General features: G+C 37.1%; 1 protein-coding gene across 4 annotated transcripts in view; it reads right to left on the bottom strand.

Annotated features, from left to right (window-relative positions):
• Nucleotides 1-7,900: 7,900 nt before the first annotated feature.
• The window catches only part of atp2c1.S (ATPase, Ca++ transporting, type 2C, member 1 S homeolog), a 60,571-nt gene continuing 48,301 nt past the window's right edge, over nt 7,901-20,170 (bottom strand). For all 4 annotated transcript variants that reach the window (XM_018267498.2, XM_041566040.1, XM_018267499.2 and 1 more), the window contains 10 exons: nt 19,463-19,633; nt 17,287-17,384; nt 16,242-16,292; nt 15,587-15,753; nt 14,171-14,239; nt 13,558-13,674; nt 11,782-11,929; nt 11,440-11,535; nt 10,444-10,585; nt 7,901-8,878 (listed from right to left, as the gene is read on the bottom strand). In XM_018267498.2, coding sequence (XP_018122987.1) covers nt 8,754-8,878; nt 10,444-10,585; nt 11,440-11,535; nt 11,782-11,929; nt 13,558-13,674; nt 14,171-14,239; nt 15,587-15,753; nt 16,242-16,292; nt 17,287-17,384; nt 19,463-19,633 — 1,184 coding nt within the window. In that variant the 3' untranslated portion in view covers nt 7,901-8,753. The remainder of the gene's footprint in view (nt 8,879-10,443; nt 10,586-11,439; nt 11,536-11,781; nt 11,930-13,557; nt 13,675-14,170; nt 14,240-15,586; nt 15,754-16,241; nt 16,293-17,286; nt 17,385-19,462; nt 19,634-20,170) is intronic.

The following is a 20,170-nucleotide window of genomic DNA, read 5'->3' as shown; positions in this document are numbered from 1 at the left end:
AGCAACTTCCTTTCAATATATAACATGCCTTATGGAAACAGTAGTATTTCAGCAGTGACAAAGTTTATTGGATTAACAGAAAATATGCATCATAACAATAATAGACAGGTGCATAAATGAAAATAAATTGAGCCTCATTTTGCAAATGTAACAGCCTCTAGACAAACTGTTCAGTGAACCCCCGGCCTTCATATTTAGGGTGGTTTATCTTAGTACCTAATGATATGTGGGAGATAGGATGCTGCAAAGTGGATGCTTTGATGTGATTTTCAGAGATTTCATCAAAATTGGCAAATTTAGCAAAGCGTTGCTGTTTGGTACTCTCTTCTACTACTTTGTAGTAGAAAGACATTTAACCATGTTGGATTCAGGAGAATGTGTACTTTCCAAATTGACTTTCTGGGGTTAACACACTTTTTTGGCCACATTGGGCATCAAACTGTTCAGTGGACCTCTGGCCTTCATAAATAGGATGTATTATCTTAATACCTAATGATATGTGGAAGATAGAATGCTGCAAAGTGGAAGCTTTGAGGTGATTTTATGAAATTTCAACAACTTTAGAAAAGCTGTTTTGTACTTTGGAGTAGAAAGACATACCCATTTTGGATTTGGGGGAATGTGTACTATACAAAAATGACTTTCTAGGGTTTCCACACTTTTTTGTAGCTTTACCCCACATAAAGTTCAGTAAATGTGTTACTTTTGCCGTAGCTGGAATGACAGACGATGATAGATCATATGAGGTGTCTTCCTTTTGGGTCCCTAGAGGCCACATACTTTCGTAAACGTATGCACATTGGACATCAAACTGTTTAGTGGACCCCATGCCTTCATATTTAGGGTGTTTTATCTTGGTACCTAATGATATCTGGGAGATGAGATAATGTAAACTTTAAAGTCATTTTTCAAAAATTTTATAAAAACGGGTAACTTTAGGAAAGCGTTGTGGCTGCGTAGTATGGAATAGAAAAGACATATGTGATTATTTTGGATTTGTCAGAATCTGTTCTTTTTAGGGTAAACCCACTGATGGTGGAGTTTTTGCCCTTGAAATCAGAAGTATGCAGATTTCCGGAGCAGCGCTTTGGAAATGTGGTAGTTTACTGCTGGGAGTTTTTGACCTATACAAGTGAGAAATCTCCATAAACCTATACATCATTGGTATTTGCATGTTCTGGAGACAATGGCCTTTCCAAATCAGTTGTAATTTCCTGCAGAAAATAAATTATGTTTCTACTAAATACATTTATATTAATTTTTTTTAATTTTCTTTTGGCAGTTAGAAGCTTATAACTTATTATATTTTATTTCATATTACGACACAGAAAAAAATGCAACCTTAATGAAAACAATTTTAATACACATGTAATTTCCAGTGATATAAATATTCTAATAAAGTAAAATTACGGCGTGCCCCAATGGGTGATACATTTGCAGAAAGCAGCAATTTTCTCATTCATTCATGAGACATTTGGTGAGCAAGGCTCTATGGATATTTTCACATATTATATCTACTCAGATATCCTTAGTATAAAAGTCCATAAGAAGGAATCAAATCTTCTCCAGATTTTTTTAAAATGCAAAATAAAAAAAAAATTGCATTTCATTCCATTTTACAGTTCTTCAAAAGTAATGCCACTTTTAAAAGATGAACATAAAATCGTGTCCTTTCTCTCCCTATCTAATACAGTATGGTTTGACCTTTTCCAAAATGGACACTGCCGGGTAAAACAAACACACTAGAATATGGTAAAAAGCTGCTGTGTTACCAGAAGTACACATTTCAATTTAAGGAAATGGTGTGTTGTGCCACAGGGAAGGGTATTTCAGAGAGGGAATACTAACAAGAAATGTTTATGTGATGATTTTTATAACGGCTACCGCTAGCCCCATTCAATCCCTTAAATATATACATCTACAGGAGCGGACCCTTTTCAGTCATACAAAAAGAGAAAAGCATCTTCAGAATCCAGGAAAAGGAATCAATATTTTCCCCAGATATTCCAATGAATTATCAACAGATCAAGAATGTTTGACCAGTTACTGCTCTTGCCATACTAAAATCTCTGTATTAAAGAATGCCAATGACCTACCATTTTTACACTGTACTTTCAAACAAACCCCTTGTACATTCAAAGTTTTGTCTTTTGACCCCTAATGCAAAAAATAAATACAAATTAAAAATGTCTGAAGCCAAATAAAACGGAAAGCTGGCAGAACATGGCTCAATATTTCCTGCTATTATGGCCACAGCTCAGTGCGACACCTACATTGCTTATTGGCTCATGTATATATAAAGTCAAACATCAGACTCCCTTGCCTATATTTGGCTAGAGATTCATCAGTCTTGCTAGACAATCTCGCTGGCTGAGGACATGGATGTAGTCCTCTCTGGATAGTAAGCAATGGGGCCCCTGACCAACATTTGAATCAGCTTGTTTTGGTCTACTGCTTGAGTGGCTACATAAGGCATACCATGTATGTGTTTCTAATTACATTTAAAGGAGATGTAAAGGTTAAAAATTAATTAAGCTTTATCAGAAAGGTCTATATAAATACACCAGTAAAAAGAAACACAACATTTCTTTCCTTCTATTGTGTACACATGGGATTTTGTATTACACTTGCTGTTTTCATCTTAAACCTCCAGGGCTAGGGCTTGAACATGCTCAGTTTGCTCCTCTCTCTCTCACTCTCTCCCTGCTGTAATATGAGCCCAAAGTTATGAGTGAGCAGGGAGAGACTCAGGCAGGAAGTGATGTCACACCAAGCTAATATGGCAGCTGCTATCCTAAATAAACCGTTTCTAGAGCTGTTTACTCAGGTATGGTAAAGCATTCTGCAGAATAAATATAGTGTTATAGCTTGCACTATTGTGGCTAATCTATTGGCAATAAACTGTCTCTGTAGCTTTCCTTCTTTAAGGTCCCTCAGACCAACAGCACAAGAAAAATAAAAGGTGTTCCATTGCAGCTACATCTGCTGAATGCTCTGCTTGCAGTCCTATAAAAGAGATCAGGAACATCAGAGCTTGGAGGAGATGTTGCTCACTTAAAGGAACAGTTCCGTGTGAAAATAAAAACTGTGTAAATAGGCTGTGCAAAATAAAAAATGTTTCTAATATAGTTAGCCAAAAATGTAATGTATAAAGGCTAGAGTGAACAGATGTCTAATAAAACAGCCAGAATCCAACTTCCTGCTTTTCAGCTCTATAACTCTGAGTTAGTCAGTGACTTGAAGGGGGGCCACATGGTACATTTCTGTTCAGTGAGTTTGTAATCGATCCTCAGCATTCAGCTCAGATTCAAAAGCAACAGATATGACCCATGTGGCCCCCCCTCAAGTCTCTGATTGGTTACCCTGGCTACCAGGCAGTAACCAGTCAGCGTAAACCAAGAGAGCTGAAAAGCAGGAAGTAGTGTTCTGACTGACATGTTATACATCAAATCACTCCAGCCTTTATACATTACATTTTTGGCTAACTATATTAGAAACATTTTTTATTTTGCACAGCCTATCTAACTACCCAGTTTTTATTTTTACACTGAACAATTCCTTTAAAGGGGTTGTTCACCTTTAAATTGAAGGGGCTGTTCACCTTTGAGATAACTTTTAGTATGACATAGTGATATTCTGAGACAATTTGCAGTTGGTTTTAATTTTTTATGGTTTTTGAGTTAACTTTTTATTCAGCAGCTCTTCAATTTGCAATATCAGCAATCTGGTTGCTAGGGTGCACAGTCCCCTAGCAACCATGCACTGATTTGAATAAGAGACTGGAATATGAATAGGAGAGGAGCTGAATAGAAAGATCTGGAATATCAAGTAGCAATAACAATACATTTGTAGCCTTACAGACTATTTGCTTTTTAGAAGGGAGTCAGTGATGCCCAATTAAGCTGCAAAAAATAAATAATGAAAACCAATTGAAAAGTTGCTTTTCAACATATTAAACATTGCCTTAAAGGTGAACCACCCCTTTAACTTTTTAGCATATTCTGAGACAATTTGCATTTGGTTTTTCTTTTTTGATTATTTGTAGTTTTTGAGTTATTTCACTTTTTATTTAGCAGCTCTTCAGTCTGCAATTTCAGCACTGTGGTTGCTAGGGTCCAAATTACCATAACAACCATGCAATGATTTGACTAAGAAACTGGGATATGAATAGTAGAGGGCCGGAATATAAAGATGAGTAATAAAAATTAGCAATCAAAATAGATTTGTAGCCTTAGATGGGGTCAGTGACCCTCGTTTGAAAGCTGGAAAGAGTCAGAAGGCAAAAAATTCAAAAACTATAAAAAAAGAAAAATGATGCCCAATGAAAAGTTGCTTAGAATTAGCCATTCTATAACATGCTAAAAGTTAACTTAAAGGTGAAGCATACTGAGGAAATAACAATTGCAAAAAAAGAAGGACTTGGAGCTAAATATAAGAGCAGAACTTGGAATGACTGTTCTACATTTTTACAATGATCTCCATGCCATTTTTTAGGGAATTTTTGGTTCTAGAAATATAGCACCAATACTTTTGTACAAGAATGAGTAAATGTATGCTATATAAATGTATATATAAGAAAGTTTTAATCTTCCATATATTTGCCCTTAGGGGTTCAATATCACGTAGGAACATTCTGGGGCTCATTTATCAACACTGGGCAAATTTGCCCCATGGGCAGTTACCTATAGCAACCAATCAGGGATTAGCTTTATAAAGCCAGCTGCAAGTGGAGCAATGAATGCAGCAATCTGATTGGTTGCCATGGGTTACTGCCCATGGCAAATTTACCAAGTGTTGATGCTGGAGCAGCTATATTGATTCACCATAGACGTCAGTAAGACAAACCCATGTTATGGTGAAAAATACCTTCACCATAACACAGCCAGTAATAAAGCATCAGAGAATGGCACACAATAATTTATCGCCTGATACAGTATGATGTAATGACTGCAATATTCTGAGACAGTTTGCAGTTGGTCCTCAAAATTTCTTTGTGTGTCTTTTTTTTTTATTATTTAGCTTTTTGTTCAGCAGTGTTAGGAATTTCATCTGGTTGCTAGGGTCCAATTTACCATAGCAACCAGGAAATAGTTTAAATAACAGAATGACATATAAATACTAGAGTTTGATCAGAACAACAGCAATACAATTATAAGAAATAAACAAACAGTAGGTGTGTGTATACTCAAACCAAGTTCCTGCCAAAGTTATTAGAGTTCCAAGCAGTCTTTTAAGTCATGGAAAATTGCATTCCTCCAGCAAAAAAGTCTATAGGATAGGAGCAAACACAATACAGGCTTGGGATACTTATCAGTAAACCTGATATCCCGAAAGTTCTGAAATACAGAATGGCCGTCTCCCATAGATTCTTTTTTTTCAAAAAAATCCAAATTTTAGAAATGATTTCCTTTTTCTCTGCATTAATAAAGCAGTACCTTGTACTTGATCTCAACCAATATATAATTAATCCTTACTGGAACTATTGGGTTTATTTAATGTGTAACAATTTTACAAGGAACACATGGGATACGGAAAAGAGGGAAAAATATCCAGTAGTTGTAAAGACTTGTAAGTGGTAAGGTACACTATCAACAGGGGGTCCAGGTGCTCAAGCCCCAGACCTTCAGCTCGGGGAGGCAACATAAGACATTCGAATTGCAGTGGTAGGCGGGCACAAAAACTGGACTTCACTCCAAAAATAGATGCAAATAAAAAAAGTTTTTCCTGATTTGCTATTAGATTTAAGGTATTAAAGGAGAAGGAAAGGCAAAAATTATTACCTAGCTTCCTTTAATCTACTCCCCAAGACCTACTGAAACGCTATGTTTTGAACTCACATTTCCTATTCCTATAGTGTAGAATCCATCTTCCGTTTCGGCTCGCATATTCATTCACACAGGCGCCATCTTAGTGAAGTAGAGTAGGCTTCCGTTTCTTCATTATACTTACTGCGCATGCGCGAAGAAGAAAAAAAACGGTGACCTTTGGAGCGCGTCACTACTGATAATTCCTCAATCCTGTGCATACAATAATTAATCAGTGCTGTAATACAATTCCCCAATCCAGTGTCTAAAATTAATCATATATCCTGTGTATAAACCGATGTTATCAATGACAAGGCATCCCACCTTAGCCTGCAGTATATACATTTATGCCCCAATCGCTGCGCACCGCAAGCGCTTGATGCTGCATCTTAGGTGTTCAAAGTATAATAAAAAAGTTTGTGTGTGTCTCCCCAGCTCCCAGACGCTTCCATTCTGATTGTTTGGGGGCATGGCCATAACGGTCAATGATGACACGTGCACATAGTTATTTGCATGCGCGTCATCATCATCAACTCCCTAGTACATGCGCATAACTAATGAATTCTACCCAATGCGCCTCAAGGCTGCCTCGGGCAGCAGGCAGGAAGAGCTGGAGAAAAGAGTGACGTCACCCGAGTCCCACACTGCAGTGCTGAGAGATCGTAGCTGCTTCAACATGAGACCACAGAGAAACCACAAGCAACGGTCAGTGATTTCTATCTACACCAGACTTTCTTTAGCAGGCGGTTTCTTTTTTGCCTTTCCTTCTCCTTTAAGATCCAAATTACAGAAAGATCAGTTATCTGGAAATCCCTAAGTTCCGAGCATTCTGGATAATCATACCTGTATTGATAATATAGTGTAGTCATTTTTTTCACTTATGTACATCTTCATGCCCCAACAACAATTATGTGTGCACAAATATTGTGTTTGCTTCTATCCGGCACTGGAGGGATCAAATTATCAGCAATACAATTATAGCCAACCAACCAGGCAGCTTTTACATTTTCAAGCTGAAAGGCAAAAGTGAAAGGCAAATCATTTAAATACTGTAAAGAATGAAAACCAGCTGAAAACGTATGGATATGAACATTATATTCTATAATATACTAACAGTAAACTGAAAGAATGAATACAGAATGCCCTATTCCATCAATTTTGCAATTTGTTTTCATTATTTATTTAACTTATTAGTTTTTTTTTTCTTATTAGTTTTTTTTTTCTTATTATTTTTTTAATTACTCATAGTTTTTAATTATTTGTCTTCCTCTTCTGTCTCTTTTCAGCTTTCAGATTGGGGTCATTAACCCCGGCAGACAAAACACTATTGCTCTTTAAGGTTATTGTCCTTGTCAATTTTTATTTTGTATCCTTCAATTCAGTCCTTCTCCTAACCTTACACTGCCTGGTTGCTAGGCTAAATAAGACCGTAGCCACTAGATAGCTGCTGATACACTTAATTGGAGAGGTGCGGAGTAGAAAGCTACATAAATGAAAAAACAAAAGTGAAGACAAATTGTCTCAGAATATTGCAGTCTACATCATACTATGGGGTAAATTCACTAACCGGTGAAAATTCGCCAGAGATGGCTTAGCGCACATCGCAACACTTCGCCAGGCGTAAATTCGCCTGGACAACGCTAATTCACGAAGATCCGAAGTTGCGCACAGGGTACCAAACACTGTCGAAATTACGCTCAGCAGTTCGAAGTTATGCTAGCGTTGGCTAATTAGCATACGGTGTGCAGAAAAAATGTACAATCTATTTCAGTCTATCACCCTTTAAATAGGAAAAAAAGCCAGTGTTTTCTGGGACTTAGAAAAATGTTCAACTTTTTTTTGAGGAACTCCTATCTACTCTATTGTACTTCGCCTGGTCTGAGGTGGCGAAGGCAAGTCTGGGGTTTTCGCCGAATTTTTGCCAGCGTTAGCCACTTCGCCCTTTAGTGAATTTCCCCCTAAGACTTTTTAGGAGAATTTAAAGGAGAACTACCCCTTGCCACGTCTAGAGACAATATATAAAGAACATAATTTGGGGTGTTCAGCCTTCAATTTAACATTCATTGCTAAAGATAAAATAAGAAAAGATACTAGTCTGCAGTAACATAAATTCAATATTAAGTATGATGAGCTTGAAATAATTCTTATGCACATGAGTCATATTCAAAAACGGACTATTGAGATTACAGTTCACAATAAATGAATTACAGTGTACGAAATGTAGGAACTGCTACAAATCTTTGCGTCAAATATTGGGACCGTTACTGCTTCAAAATAATATTAACAGTGCAATGACATCTCAACCGCTTGTTAAATACAGTAGTTGTGTTAAGCTTTATGGTAGGCTTGCTTACACAACAATGTCTGTAAAAATCACATTCATTCAGTTTAATGTTATACAGCGCTGCACAGGTAGTTCTAGGAGAGTAGTTACATCCCGTGCCCAGAACATTTGCAGAATATGAGCAAGTGTAAAATGCAAGATAGCAGAAAATAAATACAGTATTGAGACACGGCTTGGGCTATGGGCTTGATCACAACACACCTTCCAAACTTAAAAAAAAAAAAATCTTAGTTTGGTAACAAAACCCCATTGTTGAGCAGGAGAGAGAATATTTATAAAAATATAAACTGAAGTATGAGGTTCAACTATACAAAAGACTTAAACCTACAGGTTGCTCAGGTGGGTGGTGTTAACCAAATGCAGGTTTAAGGAATCGTTTTTCAACACTGGCCCCAGCACATATTTTAGGAATATAAAGTCCACTGAAAGCATCCTCTACATGTATCAAAGATGACGTATAAAATCCGCTTTGAGCAAAGGAAAATCCCATGGGACCTCTGAAGCCCAGAGCAGTGGCTTTTTTGTTTGTTTGTTTGTTTGTTTGTTACAGGACTTCATAAAATTCCTACTCCCCTGGCTTGCAATTAAAAACAATGCAATATGCATCATACTTCAAGGAAAAACGTAGAGGTGCTGGGTTTCTGATTCTCTTCCTTGCTCCTTTCCAACTTCTTTATGATCTCTGACACAATACACACTGAAGAGGTGAGTCCAATTAAAAACACCAAGTCTAAAAGAAGAAAAAAAGATCTCATTTAACAATGAAAATAAAATGTTGTTCACTCTACAGCACTTAGTTCTTTTTCAGTTATTCCAAAGCTTTATTGCCAGGTATAAAACTACAATAGCTGCCCTTTCTTTTCTCTGCACTGCTTCTCCAGAGTCTTGAAACAATGTAGCAAAAGTTAGCACATCTCCAGCCAAGACTTCAAAGATTATTTACTAAAATCTGAATTTATCTCATTATTTTATTAAAAAAAACACAACCAAATTCCCATACCCGATTTGACCTTATTTATTATTTCAAAAACTCAACTTAATCAGGGTTAGAGAAAAACTCGGAAAAATGGCATTGTAGGTTTTTTTTCAGGTTTTTGCCCGAAAAGCCCGGATTTTTAGGCTAAACTCAGCGCAGACTTCCAATTAAGATAGGGACCTCTGCCACTGACTTCTACACAAACTGAGCAGGTCTGAGATGGTTTTTGGAATTCTGGCTTTTTGCAGCATCTGGCTTTAATAAATCTCTAAAAAAAAATATAATAAGTCTCTAAAAAAAACAACAAAAAAAACATAAAACGTAAGTTTTGTCCCAAAAAGCCTGACCAGATGAACTCGGAGTTTAATAAATAACCTCCTTCAAGTCTCACAATGACTTGTATGTTCCCTCTCAGGTCTGTTAACAACATAGCATGGCATTTTGGGTATTAAAGGACCAGTAACAATGGAATTTTGAGATCCAAGCCAGAGAATGCAATAAAGGCTTTTTAAGAAAAAATACGCTTTGGATGGTGCTGTGATTCCGTTTCTGCATTAAAGGACCAGTAACATCAAAACTTTTTTGTATACTAACAAATTTTAAAAAAATGTTTTTTGATGTTACTGGTCCTTTAAGGAGAGTTGGCTTCCGTTTGACAGTTTCCAGAGTCAGAACCAGCACAGCAATTACTAGAAATGAACACATAACTTCTGCTTTCAACAGCAATAACATTATCAATAACATTAAAACCACTGAAACATATAAATTGCACTGTTTGGTTAAGATTCTGTTATATATGGTAAAGTATAATACCAGCAACTGTAAATGAGGCTATTTAGGAATTTAGAATGTTTGCTCTATATAAAAGAGAATACCGAGATCAAGGGAGAAGTAAATCTAAGTACCAAATGCTCTACATGAATGAACTAGAACAGAGGTGCATCATTTGTCAGGAAACTTAACACAGGGAGAGAAGTCATAATCACTCTTTACCGGACTTCTTTCCGTCTGTCCATTAAACAGGCACAGCAACTCAGTCTAATGCCATAAAGTAAAACCTTATGTGACTTGAGGAGCCCCAAAGCCTCTGGGAGATCACTGCTGTCATCATACACAGGAAAATGGCTAATGTTAAGAAGATGAAGTGAGGTATCTGTACCCTAAATGAGAAATTTCAAGCAGTTTGTATAGAACAGATGCCTAGTGAGCAAGTGTTTTTAACCCAAGAATATTTACTTACCTCCTTTCACAGCACCCTTTTAAATGACACATTATTAGTAATTCGATTTTTGTGTAAAACAAAAGAACTGTTTCTGTACCTTGCATACTTAAACTCTCTGTCTGAAACACCTTCTGCAGTGGTGGGAAATAAATGACCAGCAACTGACCCATGATGGACCCAAGCACTGCATAACAGAACATCTTGTTGCTGCACAGGCCTATCTCAAACACTGATTTAGTCTGAAAAAAAGCAGAAATGAGGAGGAAATAAATTCATAATCTCTCCTTATTAATTTAATAAGGAGAATATGGATTAGGGAAAACAATATATTTAGGTATAAAACACAGTACCAAAGTGAAAATAAATAATGTAAACTACAACTCACCACAAAAGTAACATGGTCCAGGTGCACAAACTCCAAACCCTCAGCAAAAGAGTTTGTAAACCGTATATCTCAACCACATACCGTAAATGAGGATTCAGCCTCTCAAATACCACAATGGTCACCAAAAAAATGTAAGTTAAAAACACAAAACTTCATTTGAGCAATATGCTATTGGATTTAAGTTTTTTGTTTTTAACTTATTTTTGATTAATACAGATTTGTGCAATTATAATTGTATTCTGCATTGCTGCAAATTGTACAGTAGAACCCACATTTTACATCCCCTATTTTTATTTTTCCCTCATTTTACATTGTTGTTTTGTGGTCCCACATAATACATTTCCCTGATTTTACACCATTTTTTTCTGGTCTCCTGATGGGGGTTCTACTGTATTTACTTTTTCTTGCCATTGGGCCTTAGCATTATTTCCAACTTACTCTTGAAAAGGGTTGATTGCGGTTTTGTTGAAAGTAATATAATAGGGATAAAAAAGGGAAGTGTAATATTTAACAAAGCAATAAAAACAATGTGGGGTCTGGTGTAATTTGAAATGATTGCAAGGTACAAATATGGGAGTGGGAAAAATTGAGGGAAGTTTAACTAAAAGAAGTAGGGAACCCACAAGATCTCCCAGCTAAGCTCTTCTGCATTACCTCCTCAAATTTTTCAAATCTGCAATTAAGACACAGGACACAAAGTTTCCTCACCTGTGATCTTGAACTTAAAGCGTTGAACATATCAAAAAACACAAAGCAGGTAAATGTCATTGTTGTATCTCTGGGTGTAATGAGGTTATCGCGCAGCTGAAAAAGCAAAAACACAGACATTAATTCTATTTTCATTTCACCCAATTTATACAAAACCAAAAGTCAATTTTTGCTGGACTGATATGGCATGATATTTACAAGGGCAACAGTGAGAAGCCTAAATTAACTGAATGTTTTCAAGTGGCATGAATTCCCAAAATTGCAGATGCATCCATTTATTGCACTCTAAATATTACTATGCAAAGTTATGGCTGAAACAAGCTGGTACAAACAAAAACAAACCTCTCTCCAGAAGACAAAAAGTGTACCACACACTATGATAATGGCAGAAAGAAGTATTTTGATGATCAAATTCTTCGTCAATATGCTGTCTTTGAGATTTCTAGGGGGCTTTCTGATCACATCTTTATCAACCGGCTCCACACCAAGGCTGAAAGAAACCCATTTTATTGAGCATTAAGATCAAAATTAATAATTAATATTACAGTTACTAATTCATATTAAAAAAAAAAAAATAATAAGATCAAAATAATCAAAAACAGGCATAATTACAAAATATCCACAAATCCACATATCCAGCAGCAGTGAACTTTGACTAGAATGAGGCCCATAAAAATTAAATTTTTTGCATTCATGAAGCTGGGGGCAGACAGCCCCCAAAATTCCAGCAAAGTCAGCAAAAAAAATTATTTCCAGTGAACGCAGTATTTGTTCTCAAAGCAGTGCGGTCCAACTTCTTGGAGAATGAAGGACACCCATTGTTGCTTTTAGATGAGAGTCCACCAGAACAAAAAAAATCTTTAATGCGACTACACTCCTGTTTTTAAAGCCACGCCTTTTCCCAAAACACGCTCACAACAAAGACCAACAAATAAGCTATACATATATATATATATGCTGATATAGCAGGGATAAGTACAGTAGCCCCAACATTTATGTGGGAATACATAAAATCTTGTGCCTATTTCTATTCCCTTCTTCTCTTACTACACTTCTGCAGGGCCGGATTTACAGAGTGGGCACCCCTAGGCACACTGCCGTTCGTCCCCCCTGTCCCCTCCCCTTTATTTGTGTAAATTTTCATCATCTGGGCTGGAGCAATGGGAAATTTAAAAAATGATTCTATCTCCAGCACATCCCCAGTGTTTTTGAACCAATGTGGGTGTGGTTGGCAGCATGCCGCCCCCCTAAAATCCTGCCTCCCTAGGCCCGGGCCTAGATGGCCTTTCCACAAATCCGGGCCTGCACTTCTGGAGCTGTCTTTTCCTTCATCCTTGCTCTTGTTTTTACTTTCTTACTACTTTTCTACTATCTTTCTTTACTACTCTACCTCTCAATCCATTTACAACATCCTCATATTGTTTCCTTTTCATTTGTCTCTCAACTTGTTTTTCTATTGTTGCTCTGCTGTTAAATGGCTTTAAATTAACTTAAATTAACTTTTAGTATGCATATTCATTAGTAAATGGTAATTATTTTATTTGTGCATGTATTTTGCTTTTGTTCAGCAACTCTCCTGGTATTTCAGCAGATACCCGGCTGCTAGGGTCCAATTTATTCTAGCATGCAAGCAGTGGTAAGAGTAGGATACATTTTATCTGGATAAAACTGTTGAATGTGTGTCTTTTTTCAACCTCAAAGTCAATACAATGTGACAGGTATGGCATCTGTTATCCAGAATGCTCAGGACCTGGGGCTTTCTGGATAAAGGATCTTTGCGTGATTTGGATCTTCATACCATAAATCTACTAGAAAATCATGTAAAGATTAAATAAACCCAATAGGCTGGTTTTGCTTGAAATAATGATTCATTATACAGTATCTTAGTTTGGATCAAGTACAATGTACTGTTTTATTATTACAGAGAAAAAGGAAATAATTTTGAAAAATTTAGATTATTTGGATAAAATGGAGTCTATGGGAGATGGCCTTTCCATAATTTGGATCGTTCTGGATAACGGGTCCCATAACTGTAAGTCACATAACAGCTAAACTTAGTTAAAAATGCATAATTTCCTATCATGTACGGTTTTACAAATCTAGTGTGTCCTCTTTTACCTCTGAGCAGGAGGGCCATCCATAATGATATTAATCCATAAAATCTGCATGGCGTTGAGAGGATTGGGAAAGTTCATTAAAGTGGCGAGGGATATTAGAGTTAGCGCAGCTATGCTCCTGTTGAGGGAAACATTTCAATGATCAGTAAGAATTATCATAAAGGACTGCAGCCCCCTATGTACAAAGTGTTAACAATCAAGTACTATTGAGCAGGGTTCTCTCTACTTTGTGGATCAGTTGTATTTTTGTATGTAATCCACAGGAACCCTTCTATTGTACAAGTGTTGTGAAATATATTATAAAAATATTCATCATCATAGTAGCATAATAACTACAATACAGAGAATTGTATAGCTATTTCAATATCTTTTTAATACTAGCAAACACAATAAGCATTGCAGCAGGAATAACTGAAATTTGCCTTTACAGCTCCAGGATGGAAGAAGTTGCTAGAAATGGTATTAGAGAAATAGTTTAAACTCAACAGTTTTCTTTTTATTCATGGACTTTTAAGTTGGTGCGGCTAAATGCAATATTGTGGGACCCAGCAGAGAATTGTATTAGTGGTTTAATTACTTTCCCATTATACTGACAATACAAATGCTGTACTTACGTGCTAAGCTGGAAGCGAACAAAGTTTTTAATGTTGTTATAGATTCCTTTTCCTTCTTCAATGGCTGACCTGAAATTAAAACCATTTCACATCCAGTTACTTATTGGCAAAACTGGCCAAATGAAAGTGCAACCAGACAATGCTGTGCAAAATAGTACAAGCTCTCGCTATTAGAAAGAAAAACAGCTACTACTGCACAAAATGCCTTCTTAAAGGGCACGTCGACCTCAAAATAAAAATTTGCCTGATAAAACAAAGTAACTTTTCAATATACATTTATCAAAACATTTCAGTGCTTTTAAAGATATTTGCAATAACACTTGCTATCAAAAGCAACATTTGCTTAATTCCTGGTGGTTACTTTTTGAACAATGTTGCAAAAGTCTTAGTTCCGCAGCAAAGACAGATATGTCAAGCTTTGTTTTAAATTGTATCAACAATCTAAACCATCAGGGCAGACAAACACTGCTTAATGCAATACATATACAATCCATAGAAAATTTGTAATGAATGTATACAATTATGTCTTCTTAAATTAGGCAACATTCGGCTGACATTCCCTTTAAAGGAGAAGGAAAGGTAAAATACAAGTACAGTTCTATATGTTGCCCCAAATGAAGAACTACTTACAATAATGCTGCCTTATATATATATATTTATTTTATAATGCTACCATAGCAACGCAATCGTTCTTAGCGAATGTGCATTGGATAGTTTGGGGGCATTGAAAGCATGACGCTAGGGGGCCTGGGGGAGGAATGAATGTTGCGCATGCACACTTTTCGGCACATAGACAGAGAATGTGACAGTACCACCAAGATGGCGGCCGCAAAGTCCACAATGGGGATTTACTTCAAAGTGACTGTACAAGAGATCCTTAGCAAATTGGGTAATTAAAGTCTGGCGTTTCAGGAGGGGACATGCAAATAACAGTTTACAATAGCTATTAAAAATACCTTTCCTTCTCCTTTAAAGGATCAATCACTTCTAGTTATTAGCTCATGTGTCCTGAAGTAAATTCAATGATGAGGCAATATCCAGAATTATGACTAAAGTATTAAACAAGAATCCCCAGTTTGCAGTGTGTGGGGATATTAATAAAATGTTATAGCTGCTAGGCCACATTGTGGTCCAAATCAAGATTAACCGATTGTTTGGCCCCTGGATCAATGATCAGATTGTTTTGCACTCGAGTTAATGATTTGATTATAATGCAGGCCTATGGAGCGCCAATGTAAGAAGACAGCATAAACCGATATTGGTCAGGCAGGCTGCTGAGAGGACCAAATACAGGAATCAAAAGACTGCCAACTCGATCTCCAGAGTTTATCAGCCTTTTTATGGCCACTTTTAAATTACGAAGCTGGTCCTAATGGGCCACACACAAGTAACTGAGAACTGAAGCACCATACTAACATTATTGTTTGGAAATCATCCTCCACCAAGATCATATCAGCTGCTTCTTTACACACATCCGTGCCAGTTTTTCCCATTGCAATCCCAATGTCTGCGGCCTTCAGAGCTACAGCATCATTTACTCCATCACCAGTCATTGCCACCACTGCACCAATGTTCTGCAGGGACTACACAAAAAGAACAATGCACAAGAGCTTAAATTCTAAACAAATATACGTGATTATTTATTATTATTTTATTATTTCAGGTTTTAAATTATTCCCACAAGCACTTTTTATTGCTTGCACATGTCTGTTCTGTGGTATTCTGTCACTGTAAAGTATGAACACAGCATGGGGGGTGTAATGAGAGTCTCAGTCTTCGTTAAAATGAGAAAGTATGGTGTCTTTTTTTTCAGAATGGTGTTAATTGTGAACCTTAATTTTACAGGCTTCTTTTGTCTGCCACAATCCAGAGTGTTTTGATCAGAGATACATAGGTCTCATATATCATAAGACATATGACACGGTTTTTATTTACACTTACTTGTTCATTGTTAAGGAAAAAAATGAATCCCATCTTCTTACAGTTCTATTTAACCCCTTATCACCACCAATTTTGAATGATTTATCCTGCAATTTCTATTCTTAAAAACAAAAAAAAAAACAAATCTTACCTTCACAATTTTTAATTTGTGCCGTGGACTGGCTCTATAAAATACAGAAACCTATAAAAAAAAGTAAAGAAGAATGGGTTAACAGTTAACAACACTATCACATGGCAGGGTTACTAGGCAGTACAGGTATGAGGCCCGTTATCCAGAATGCTTGAGACCTGGGGTCTTCCGGATAAAGGATCATTCTGCAATTTGGAATTTCATACCTTAAAGTGATACTGACATGTTCCTATAAAAATCATAGGAACTTGTCAGTATCAAGTAAATGCTGCACCCGGAATAGTTCACCTCAAAGCCGCCCCCAGCCCCAGCAAACCTGCTTTACACGACCCTCCGACACTTCTGTACCATTTCAGTGACGCGGGGCTGGGGGCAGTGTGATGCTTCCATAGGCTGATTACAAATGAAAACAGGAATTCAGCCTATGGAAGGATCGCTCGGCCCCCAGCCCAGCGTCACTGAAGCAACACAGAAGATCCGTTAGTTGTGTCAGCGGGTCGGCTGCACACAGGTTCGCGGGCTGGGGGCGGCTTTGAGGTGAACAATTCCAAGTGCAGCATTTACTTGATACGGACACGTTCCTATGATTTTTATAGGAACGTGTCAGTATCGCTTTAAGTTTACTGTAAAATCCTTTAAACATTAAATACACCTAATAGGCTGGGTTTATTTGACTTGTGCTATTTTAATAATTTACGACGATCGGTAAGCTTAACCTCCCAAATGAAGCACAGACCACACTGAGCATGTGCGTAGTCTTGCAAAGGTGTTTAACAAAGTTACAAGATGACAGCCCCTTGCGCCAACTTTAAAAGCATAAATCATTTGTTTAATTGGGCTTCTGGTGCAGTAAGTTCATGTTTATATTTAGTATACAAAATACAGTATTTCTAACATTATTCTATTTTAGAATTTAGTTGCCCTTTAAGGCATGGAGATCCATATTACGGAAAGATCCCTTATCCGGGAAACCCCCAGGTCCCAAGCATTCTGGGTAACAGGTTCCATAACTGTATACTCCATTGCATAGGCAACGATTACTAACCTTTGATACCATTTGTGAAAGTTGCTGGATATCCATTATATCAACATCTTCACCTGAGAGAGACTGCAAGCCCTTAGAATAAAAACCCAAGCGACTAGCTGTAAAGATGAAAAAAAGAAAAAAAAAAAAAGCACTGTAAAGGCGCATATAAAAAGAGTAAGGAAGACATTCCATTAAACAAATCTCAAATACTCTATTGAGGAGAATGTAACAAAGGTGAGAGAGAATCACACAAATAAACCAGACACGACCACTGCGATTACAAATGGGGAAAGGAGAATTTATAATGTATATGTATGACCTGTCAGTATATTTGAACAAACAAACATACAGGAGAGTGCTCTTCCATTTGTAAATGGAATGACTGCAGAACTCAGACTGTACCTGTTATATGTCAGACTTCAACTACTGTAGCTTAAAAACAATGTACTTTATAAGCTTTAGGGTTATGGGAAAATGTTTGAGAGGAAAGAAAGAGGATTCACACTAGATTTTATACACTAGCTTCTACAAGGAGGACAAACTCTGTAGTTCTCTACAGGACCAAGACAGACCCTAAAACAGGACTATAATTAAAAAACTTTCATTAAGTGGCTCACAGTGGTCCTTAGAGGTAAGGAATGCACATGAGCATAACACGCAGGTATTATGATACTCAAAGGCATATTTTATATACATTGTTTACAATTTGTGATCCCACTATTAGTAGCAGCACCTTTTCCTTTAGTCTTTAGTCACAGCAGTTGGAGGCTCCTGTATTATACCGAATATTGGAGGCTGCAGCCTGATGAATGACTACACTGGCATCCTCAAATATCCAGCACCGCATCGCTAGTGCAGGGAGCACAATTGTGTTTCTCTTGCACTAAAAAGACAAATTTCTGGTTTAAAAAACAAAAATCCATCTCTTAATGGTACCAGGAGCGTTTTTTTGCCAGCCTTGGTGCTGTCGCCTCATTGGTGCATCGACCCTGCCAATATCAATAGCAAAAAGATACAGGCCTGCATCTTTTTATTTTGCATTTCCCCTGACGAAGACCCAAACGTGTTGGGGTTCTCTCTTTTATATTGTGAAAATTTGTAATAAAATAAATTGCTGCGGTTAGACTGGTGTGCCTTGTTCACTCTATTTTTACTTTTTCTGTATATTATGGGGACTGTCAGGCAGCCTTCAGACAGTGAGTATCCAGCTTTTTAATCTGATATGCCAAACTTACATGTTTTCCCGTGACAGTATATGTGCTGCATATAAAAATGAATACAATCAAAAGCAGGTAACTACAAAAGGCCTCCATAAGACACACATCACATACCCAATGGAAAAGTCATACTCCCCCTCGAAGGGAAGCTATGCCATTTAATGCAAAGCCACCCTTTCCCTTTGTTAACCTCATGAGTGCTCTGGGCATTGCCTCCTCCTTCAAGGTCTGGATACAATACAGGTGCACTATGCTACCCTGGTAAAGCAAGGTCATTGATGGATTTACATTGGTACTTGGCTGAAAAACAGGAATGCAGCAGAACTGGAAAAACAAGTAAAACTGCACAAAACTCTCTTATCTAGGGACAGCCACTTGGAATTAGAGGCCATCTGCATTGCCGTTAAATGCCTCTTTAGGATAAATAAAATGTACTTTTAACCGGTGTAATGAAAATTGTTATGTTGCCTAGTGGTGATGTTATGGTCTGATGCTTGGTGCGTCCAAGTGTCTAGCACATGCACTCCCTTGATTTAAGAAAACGGTTGCGTCTTACTATTTTTAGCAGTGATTTGCTTTTTAAAGCCAGCTGCAAGAAGAACAATGAATGCAGCAATCTGATTGGTTGTCATGGGTTACAACCCATGGGCAAATTTGCCCAGTGTTGATAAATGACCCCCACTGTGATAACCAATGTGTTCACAAACACTTTTGATTTCAGATTACATTGCAAGTCAGTGTTGCCATCAGCATTTAATCATTCGATAATATACACTCTATCATACCACTCACCAGAATATGTGGGATTTATTGCTACGATTTTCCAAAGAAAAATTTAAATATATTGTAGAGTTTAGATCTCTGAACCTTAATATCAATCAACGTATTATTTTACAGCTGTAATAGTCTGCCTGTGTGATAAACATTTTTTTAATATGAGATAGACAGAGGTAAGATGTAAAAGCAATTTTTCATACCAATTGCAACAGCTGTTTCCTGTGAGTCTCCAGTGATCATTTTAATGGCAACTCCAGAGCGAATAAGTGTACTGATTGCTTCTTTGACGCCTGTTCTAGGAGGATCAATCATGCCTACTAGACCAAGAAGCGTCAGCTGTCCCAATTCAGGACCAGATGCCAAAGCAATAACTGCAAGGGAAGAAAAACAAATGCTTTATTCAAAAAAGATACAGCTTTTATGTAAAACGCCCTTAAACTGATTAATAGTGTGTAACCGAAGATATTCTTCTGTAGGTATGGGATCCGTTTATCCAGAAAACTCTGAATTACGGAAAGGCCGTCTCCCATAGACAGATATTTTTCTCTGTAATAATAAAACAGTACCTTGTACTTGATCCAAACTAAGATATAATTAATCCTTATTAGAAGCAAAACCAGTTTATTGGATTATTTAACGTTTTCATGATTTTTTAGTAGACATGAAGATCCAAATTATGGAAAGACCCCTTATCTGGAAACCCCCAGGTCCTGAGCATTCTGGATAACAGATCCTATACCTGTACTACTGCTTATTATATTCACACCAGACCACTTTATTACTCTTACACCATCTGAACTACTTTTAGTGGATCTAAATTTCCTAGGGTGCTCATTAGGGGAAGTACAACAGTAGTTTAAAAGTCTGCTTAAATTTCCAGTACATGTTTAGTCTCTGCACGTGTGCAC

The sequence above is a fragment of the Xenopus laevis genome, chromosome 6L (genome assembly GCF_017654675.1).
Source record: "Xenopus laevis strain J_2021 chromosome 6L, Xenopus_laevis_v10.1, whole genome shotgun sequence".
Lineage (NCBI taxonomy): Eukaryota > Metazoa > Chordata > Amphibia > Anura > Pipidae > Xenopus > Xenopus laevis.
The sequence above is the reverse complement of the archived record's forward strand: the minus strand, read 5'-3'. Positions and strand labels throughout refer to the sequence as shown.